The sequence below is a fragment of the Chaetura pelagica genome, unplaced genomic scaffold, assembly GCF_000747805.2.
Source record: "Chaetura pelagica isolate M959 unplaced genomic scaffold, ChaPel_1.0 scaffold775, whole genome shotgun sequence".
Lineage (NCBI taxonomy): Eukaryota > Metazoa > Chordata > Aves > Apodiformes > Apodidae > Chaetura > Chaetura pelagica.
Window position 1 is genome coordinate 553,903 of NW_009953204.1, and position 9,037 is coordinate 562,939.

A 9,037-nucleotide genomic window follows, 5' to 3' on the forward strand; every position below is an offset into this window, starting at 1 on the left:
CAGAAGGCGTGGGCAGAGCCCACGGTGCTTGGGCTGGAGCCAGCGAAGACAAGAGGCCCCTCGGGTGCCACGGGGGGCTGTCCTGGCTCTGTCCCCATGGCTGGGCTGTGTCCCGGGGTGCCCAACGTGTCTGCTCCTGCCCTGGGACGAAGCGAGAAGCCCACACCCAACCGCTGGGCAAGGGACAAACCGCCCATGGGGGGACGCGGGAGCTGAGCTCTCGGTGCCTCATTTCGGGGCTCTCCGGGCCGTTGCCACTCCAGCTGAGCCCCAGGTCTCCAGGAATGGGAAGTAGCCCCCGCTACAGACCTGGATTTTATTGATTCAACAAGAGTAAATGGAGGTAAATGCGAAAACAGCAGCCTTAAGGGAAGGGTGAGGTTGAGGTGGGCACAGACATCAGAGCTGACGTCTGCAAATCTGGGGAAGGAATAAACCTTTCCGTTTGTTCTCACGTTTTTTTAGTGTCCTGGACATAAAACCAGCTGTGAATGAAGTGTGTGACACAGCAAGGTGCAGTGAAATTGGCTTGACAAATGCAGTGATGACTCTTGCAGGCGTGACAGGCAAGCTGGTACCTTTCACTTGTTTATTTCACTTTCCTGCTTGTCCATTGATTGCTGCTGCAAAGTGGTTAGTTTATCTGCCTTCTGTTGCCAAAATTCCTGTGCTTCTGAATTCCCTTGAGGTATCTTCCAAACCTCTTTACCTGGCTGTGTGGCTAGTGATTGTTATTTTTGGCAATCAGCTAACTACACTGCCTAGTAACTAGGCTGAGGGAGGAGACAATTCCCTTTTGATCAAGACTTGGGTTTTGTTTAAAAAAAAATTCTTAGAGGAGATCCTAGTGCTTTTAGATATTTCCTTCATTCTTAAAATTCTTGGAAGTTAAGCAAGATGGCTAAAGTAAATAAAACATGTATAGTGTATAGTGAGTTTAATATGTAATCATTGCTCAAAACCCATTTTGCTTAGTTAAATAACACATGAAAGCTAAATGAAAATTATTTTCCCAGTACCTGAAAGATAAACTGGAGGGTAAAACAACAACAACAAAAAATTCTTAGTCCAATCTTGGTGCCTGAACAATGAAATATACAATGAGTCTTCATGTGGCTGAACTATTTAAACATGACAGCATTCTTGCTTCAGGGAATTTTCTAAAGGATTTTAGCACCAACTCAAAGAAATTGAAGGTTTCACTTGATATTGCCAACACACCTCACACCCTTCTGTTGGCCAGTTGAAATTCTGGAAAGCAAGCTGTAAAGGAATAAGCAAGAGGAAGAGTTTTGCACTAGGAATAAGGATGTGGTGAGGAAGTTTTGTGGTGCAGTTTTCTGTGCTGAGGCTGGAGCAGGGAATCCTGTGCCTTGTTTTGATGGCAGTGGAGTTAGTGATTGTGAAGCAAGGGATACAATCAGCTAACTACACTGCCTACAAACCAAGCACTACTCCTGGGAGGGGGTCATGGCATTCAGACCTAGAAGAAAAGACAGCACTTCCAATCATGACATTAACATCTCCTGAAATGCTCTTACAACAACAAGGAACTGACAATAATTGAAAACACTGGTCTGTTCACCTGTAGTGTTATTCTACTGAATCTAAAGTCTTTCTATCACAAATTAATTGTTCCAATAATGAAAAACTGCAGTGTGTGCATCATAAAGATCATTGCAGGAGTGCAAAGACAAAGCAATGGAATACTAAAATTTAAATTATTACAACAGGCCACAGTGGGAATGGGAAAGGAGAAAAGCCTTGTCGTGCAGTCCTTGCTGCATGGATGTGGACTAAGTGGTGCATTCAGAGCTGGAAGTGGAAATACAGCAGAAAATTTGGGAAAGACCAAAATGTTCAATATAAAAAACATCCTACCAGGTTTACAGCACATGATGTCCCAGTGATTCTAATTATCCTTGTTCTCTACTTGGGGCATTTGAGCTAATGTTCTACAGCACCTTTTTTTTTGTCCACTTAAAGGTTTCCAGAAGAAATGGCATCCAGTTACAGCAGCAGCAAGAACAGTAGAATTTCAGTAGTTCCATGAACTTCAGAAAAATTGTTGTTTTTCCCAGCAAACCAGAGGAACACAGATCATGCTGGCAGTCAGGTGTCAGGCTGCTCAAACCTCTTACACTAATTTGTGGTAGCTAAAGAAACGAGCAAATCTGCTCTGCAGAACAAAGTTGAGTACGTGTAGGTAATTACAATCAATTATGCCTCGTGTCTGCAACATGTATGCAATTAATAATGTGCTAAAACTATTTTATATACATTTATAAGGCAGTTCCTAAACCAGCAATGAGACAAGAGTCTGTGAGGTTCCAGGGATAAGTTTGTCTGCAAATTCCATAAATGCCTTGCTGTTAAAATGCATTAAAAGAACTCAGGACTTACCTTGTAATAATCCTGATAAAGGCTGTGTTTGTAATAAAATTATTAGAAAAGATGTAATGGGAAGGGAAAGCTTCTTCCTTCCTCACTGCCTTCCCTTTTCCAACAGCAACCTGTTCCTGAGCACCCAGCACTCCTTTCCTCCCAGACAAGCCTCTGGGATGGTTCCATGCAGGGGGGTTGGATGATCTTTAAGGTCCCTTCCAACCCAAACCATTCCATGATCCCTTAGGTGGCCCCTGGGTGCCTCATCTATTCCTCTGGGACTCCAGGGTTGGAGTGTTCCCAGCCTGGGCTGTGGGTCAGCCCCACACCTCTAACCTTTGTGTACACTCTGTCGTCATGGCCACTCAGCTGGGGCTTGTGCATGGAGGCTGGACTGCTGCTTTGGAACATGTAGATGGTTCTTGCCACAGAAAGGTTTGTTGCAAAAGGTGTTTCTATGGGCAAAGTCACACCCAGAGCTTGCACCCTGCTCCTGTGGGCAGGTGGATACAGGTTGGGTCACAGACACCAAAGCTGATCCAAGCTTTAGTGTCACATGTGGCAGTCCAGGCACACGCCTCTAGGTTGGTATTTGGACACTGGGGGTTCAGCCTGGTTTAATACATACCAGGAGTCCAGCTGTTGGAGAGGGAGGCCCCAAAAAAGACAGATTAGCAGCTCAAAAGAATAAATGTCTCGTGCTCCTGGCAGTGGGAGGTACATGCTGCACTTCTTCACCCAGCAGTGACTCACACCACCTCTGTCCCTGATTCCTGAGAGCCTAGCCAAGCCATTTCTCCATGCTTGTAATGTGAATTGTGTGTTGCTGGGTGGCTCAAATCTCTTGTCATTTCTGCAAATTGTGGCATGGAAATAGGGAGGAAGAAAGAACTGGAAAAGCAAATACAAAGTGCTTTTCTCTGAGATGATTGTCATCTAGGATGTTTTTCCACTGGGAAATCACTCAGTCTGGCTGATTTTTGTATCAATAGTTATGAACTTCAGCTGCTTACCTGGAGAAATTGTCTGTCATCCATCATCCACAAAAATCAAATGGCTTGTAGAAGAAGGTTGTTACTGGCAAGATGCACGTTGTTCTGTTAGTTCCATGTACTCAATCCTTTAACACAAGAAATCTGCAAAAAATTCTGCAGGCATGAATCTTGCCAGTAATGTGCTTAGGAAACTGTGTGTGCTCTTGGTTTGGGCTGCAGTTACTACAGAAACTGTGTCTGACTCTTTACCTTTGTGGTTCATGCCTAGGCTTGCCTGGTGGCCCAGGAGACCCATAATTTAATCTGGCTAAGAATGCTTGTGCTGAGTGAGGGGCCTGATCTGAATCCCACTGAAGTATCTGGACAGATTTCCATTGATTTCAGAGAGATCTGGATCAGTCCCATGAAGCTCTAGTCACTGTCATGCAGTGTTTTTTTTGGTGGTTTGGGGTTTTTCTCTTCCTGATAAGCATTAAAAACCAGCACCATTTAACCTATTCATTTATCTCAGGCATGTCTTGGCTATTCATCTCGTTTTCTGCAAACTCTGCTGGGATGCTCACAGTTTCTCTTTGGATGCAACTGGGAATGAGTGGGAGCATTGGGATGTACTGTTCAAATTTTGGCTTTGACATTTTCTTTGCTGCTTATTATCCAAACAGAGTACCCAGGGCTACGTTTTCTTAAGTCAGTGACAACTGGCAGCATTATGAAGGATCTGAGTTCAGTGAATCTACCTAATTAAAGGATCCAGTTGTTCTTGTCACTGAGATGGGAAGCCAGGAATTCTCTCTGCTATTCTGGTTTCTGTGCCACTAAAATAAACACTTTTGAACTCCTGCAAGACATTAAAAATTACCAAGCTAAAAAGTTCTTAGAGCCTTTCTTCTGTGTCAATGACAACCTTAACAATTAGACCCAACAGGATGAATTGCCAAGAACTTGGCTTGAATTTTCATGTGGTTGTTGTTATAAATGTGTGTAGTTTGGCCTGGGTCTTGCCTCCAGATATCCAAGAAGTAGCACCTGGTTGCATGACTGATTGCACTGTTGGAATCTGGTTCCTCAGGTGAAGAGTTTGTTTGTTGCTGACTGGCAGTTGATGTGTTAACTATGGGAACAAGTAACTCAACAAAGGAGGTGGTGCAGGGATTCAGATTCTCTTTGATTGTCCTCTCTGGAATCTAGTCCCTTCACTCTTTGGTCACAGAATTTCCCAACTCACAGGGCCTGCCTGGACAAGTTGGGGAAAGTGAGAAAGCAGGAGACAGTTCAAAGTCCCATCAATTAGTGTGGCCCACTGATCCAAACCAGCCTGGCATTTATTGAGGAAAAGACTGGATAATTCCTGAGACTGAACTGGATCAGGGTCAGGTCCCACATGGAAACCATGATCAGACTCCAGGGCAGGGAAAAGACTCCTTATGATTCCTGGTGCTGTTTTGCAGTGGAAATGTTATTTTAGCCTTGAAAGTTCAAGAAAAAAAAAAAGGAAAACATGTTTTATGGGAAGAAGTAATATATTTTATTAGATTATAATATGATATTGTGAAAAAAATGACATGAAGGCAAAGAAACCAGATGAAATAGCAACTTTCTAGGCTCTGCAGGAAAGGCAGCATCATCCCTAGAGGAGTCACAATCCCTGTGTCTGTGCATGAAGCCCTGAGTGCACTAACCTGTTCTTGAGAAGAAGCTCACAAATCATAATCCTGTCATTTTTAGGTGGCCATTCTTGCTCTCATTTGACGTTTCCTGGACACCTCTTTTGTCAGCAGAGTTAAAAACCCTCAGATCTGTGGGAGTTGCTCACAGCTGCATTTTCCTAGAAGTAAAGCTTCAAAAGCTTCCACTAGAAGTTGTATTTGCCTCATGCTTTGCATGTAGTGCAGCTTTTTCCTCTGCAAAGCCTTAGGGGACTTGTGTGTAACTAGTAGAAAGTTCTCAGATACTTCTTCTCACTTCTGAGAAACTGCTTGCAGGTGAGTCCTCTAGCAGGGCCCTTCACACTGAATTAAATGCCTCAGAAATAAAATCAAACTATACTAATAATGTGAACATCTAGATAAATCACCAGGAGGATTAATATTACCATAAGTACAGAGCCAGGCAGTTTTCAAAGTAAGGAATTCCAAATGTGAAAGCTTCCTAAGGAAAGCAGTGTGTTGTGTAAAATCTGCTAGAAGTAGGCAAGTGCAATTTTCAGAACTAATTACCAGGCCTGGTGTGTTTTTCTCACAGTGGATATTTCACTGAAATATTGCACAGATGCTTGTGAGACAGAGTGATGGACACGACAGAATGCAGGCCTGAATCAGCTAAATATACCCTAAAAGAAGGAGCTGATACTGGAATAAAACAAAGTCCATTGGAAAACCAGCTTGCTAGTTGGTCTAATGGTGCACACCTGAATATTGTTACATTCCTCAGAGCCACATGATTCCCTGCTCTATATAAACCCTCAGCAAGGGCCAGTAGGGGAAAAGAGAGGCATGTGTTGGCTATTTTTCTCACTCTGTGTGGGTGATACGGTTTCTTTTTGGTTTAGACCTGTGTCTTTGGTGACTATTTGAAGTACATCCTCTTGTGTTCAACAGTTCTGGCTTGAGAAGGTAATGTTTGTGGTCTGTGTTTAAGTTAGTTATTTAATTGTAAGAACTGTTGGTTGTAGATGGTAATGTAGAGGTGATTTTGTAATAAGGAGTACTAAATTTAAAACTCTTTACTTTATACTCTGCTAACTTGCTTAGTGTGAGTGCCTTCTAGCAAAGCATTATATGAGTTTTATTACCTACAACTAAGCTTATTAGTTGTTTGGCAATTGGGCTTATTTAGGTCCTATCTGTTTTACAATATCTATCCCTAGAGCTTGATAGCACCTTAATGTCATAAAACCTTCCTAGTATAGTGTCTCATCTCTTCTGACTATCCAACAGCTAAAGCACCTTGTGCACTTCCCTTTAAAATGAAGGATGAAATTGCTGCCACAGTCTTCTTCATCACGAGGCTAGTGAAAAGGGAAGACAAGCTGAGCAAACATAAAATGGAGCAATTTGCAGCTAAGCTGACAACAATACTCTTTGAGAAGTATAAGAATCACTGGTACTTGGACAATCCATCCAGAGGACAAGCCTTCAGGTAAGAGGACCCTTAAAGAAGAGGAGGGGGGGGGAACAGAGCCTTTGCATGATGTTAAAGTTGCAGTGAGTACTCTTTCAGTGCCTGGAGCCTTTAAATTGGAATAAGTGACCCAAAATTGAAAGAGAATCACTTAGAATCCCCTAAGCCTGAGGGTAGAGGTGGCATTAGTTGGTGAAGATGCACCTGCGGGGCTTCACAGTGTGTGTCTGTGCAGGCATGACTGGGGATCTGAGGTGGAAATTTGAAGAGAATATGTGCAAAGAATCTTGAGTAGCCCTCTGACTTGAGTTCAGAACTCAAGTGCTGTTACACTGACTTGTGGAGTTGTTGCAAGTGCTTCAATTCTCTTAAAATGACTGATGAAGTGAATTGCTGCATTATGTGCTTAGAAAAGGCAAAACCTTGTCTGGGTTTATAAGTTGGCTTGTGAGGTGGGTGAACTTACCCTGATTTGGGCTATGAGTAAGAGCTTGCATTAAGAATCTAAATGTGTTGAAGGGGTGGGAAATGAATTTGAGTTTGTGTATGAGCAGAACTTTCAAAGCTGCAGTGAAACTTTAAATCCACCTGCACTTTGTTCTTCCTTAGGTGTATAAGGATAAACAAACACCAGACAAGAGATCCAGTGCTGGAGCAAGCTTGTGCAGAGAGTAATGTGGACTTCACTCAGCTTGGCTTGCCAAAAGAGTTGACACTGTGGGTTGATCCATTTGAGGTGTGTTGCAGGTGAGTTGGGAAGCTGTGGCTGATGCACCTCAGGTGCCCTGTATAAACTTGATCAGCTCCAAGCCTGTAACTAGGGTCTCAGTGCCTGATTGCTCACTGGGGTCAGCTGCCTAGTCCCAGGTGGCCTTACTGCAAGTGCAGAGCTGCCTCATGCCAATGCAGTCCCTCCCAGGTATGGTGAGAAGAGCCAGCCCTTCACAATTGCACACTTTGAAGGAGAGGAGAACCCAGATCTTCCTCAGCAGATCAGCTATGCTGTTGACAGAGCAGCACTAGACTATCATTCTGGCATCTCTTCTGATGAGGAGAGCTTCAGCAAGGAGCCACAAGCCATCCCTACTGTCAGCAATCCCAACAGTGTCTACCAGGTGAGCATGTGGTGAGGGTGTGGAGCTTTCAGGAAGAGCTAGCCCCCTGCCCTATGGCTGCTCATGAAGGGATACAATAGATTGAATACAATAGATGGCCAGGCTAACCTCCCCTCTTTCCCCAAACACATTTTGACACCCTCTCATTTCTTGCTGTTCAGTTCTACTGCAAGGGACCCATCCAGCCCTGGTCTCAGTACCTCTATCGGAAGGCCTATATGACTGATGGCTCATATTATGCCCAGCACAGGGGTTACAAACTCCACAGGCCCACAGCTGCTTTCACAGGACTGCGTGTTGACAGATACCACTGGATCAACACCAAGAGGTAGATCTGTGGCTCTGCCTCAGTGCTGAAACACTGAGCTGTTGTCTGGGATAAAGGCTGGCACTGCAGAGTTCCCTAAAAACAGAAAGCACTTACTGTCTGATCCTTATCTTTTACTTCCTGCATCTGAAACTTTGGGGTTTTATGATATAATTTTAAAATGTTTTATTAATGTTAACATAAGATTGAAAATGAATGTGAAACTCTACTTGTAAGTTAAAAAGGAAATGCATATATCAATAAATCTACTAATGATTTTTTAAAAGCTGTCTGATCTGCTATCACTGCCCTGAAGGGAGTTTAAAAGCTTTTTGGTGACAACACAAAGGAAGATAAAAACATCCTCCAAGTTGCTTTGGATGATAGTCTTCTTCCTGCTGGCAAAGGTAGCAAGGGCAGCTGCACTGTGAGCAAAACATCTGCACGTCACATGGGTGAAGCTGCAGTAACACAGCCCCTTCCCAGGGTTGAACATCTGGTGTGTAATGAGGTAACAGCATTAGTGTTGGGGTGTTCAGTGCCTTGTGAGAACCTGGAGCTTGTCCTTGCCTCCATGTCTTGTGCTGGCAGAGAAGGGAAGATCTCAGGTGACTCTGCTCCTTCCCTTCTTGCTTCTCACCTGAGCCAAAGGCTGTGGTGGGTTTCATTGATCAGCAAGTAGTTTCATGGGTGTCTGGATCTTGAATGTGGGAGGAGGCAAAATTGTCTGTCCAAGCATGAGCAGGGCTGGTCTTTACAGAAATGCAGGTCCTGCACTGCCATAGGTGGTACCACAGAGGAGCTGGAATATGGGGCAGTGCAGGACCTGCATTTCTGTATAGGTGGTACCACAGAGGAGCTGGAATATGGTGACTTCAGAAGCAGAGGTTGTCTGGGCTGTGTAAGTTGCTTTCAGTGGTAGATGTAGTAATTCTTGCTCTTGATGTGTAATTGTGTAGATATGGTTACTTGGGCTGATCATATCTAAAGCTTTCATTGTCTCAGCAGAACAGTGTAGCCATCAGCTGAGGTCTGCAGAGGCTTCAGAACATGGACTGAAACATTAGTTTGAAAAAACCCCCACATTTATTTTCTTAAACACTAAGCAGATGTGA

The 9,037-nt window shown here is 43.8% G+C and overlaps 1 protein-coding gene across 1 annotated transcript; it reads left to right on the plus strand.

Moving 5' to 3' along the window:
- The first annotated feature begins 6,345 nt into the window (after nt 1–6,345).
- Nucleotides 6,346–7,947, plus strand: BTG4 (B-cell translocation gene 4). The gene is made up of 4 exons (XM_009997411.1): nt 6,346–6,518; nt 7,110–7,247; nt 7,420–7,615; nt 7,777–7,947. Exons 1-4 carry the CDS (start codon nt 6,346–6,348, stop codon nt 7,945–7,947), a joined length of 678 nt encoding a protein of 225 aa, XP_009995713.1.
- Nucleotides 7,948–9,037: the final 1,090 nt, after the last annotated feature.

What these genes read in the sequence shown, in the direction of transcription:
- BTG4 (XM_009997411.1), top strand. Translation starts at nt 6,346, where the DNA reads ATGAAGGATGAAATTGCTGCCACAGTCTTCTTCATCACGAGGCTAGTG. An exon ending in CCATTTGAGGTGTGTTGCAG is followed by an intron (nt 7,248 to 7,419) that starts GTGAGTTGGGAA and finishes AGTCCCTCCCAG; the next exon opens with GTATGGTGAGAAGAGCCAGC. An exon ending in ATCCCAACAGTGTCTACCAG is followed by an intron (nt 7,616 to 7,776) that starts GTGAGCATGTGG and finishes CTTGCTGTTCAG; the next exon opens with TTCTACTGCAAGGGACCCAT.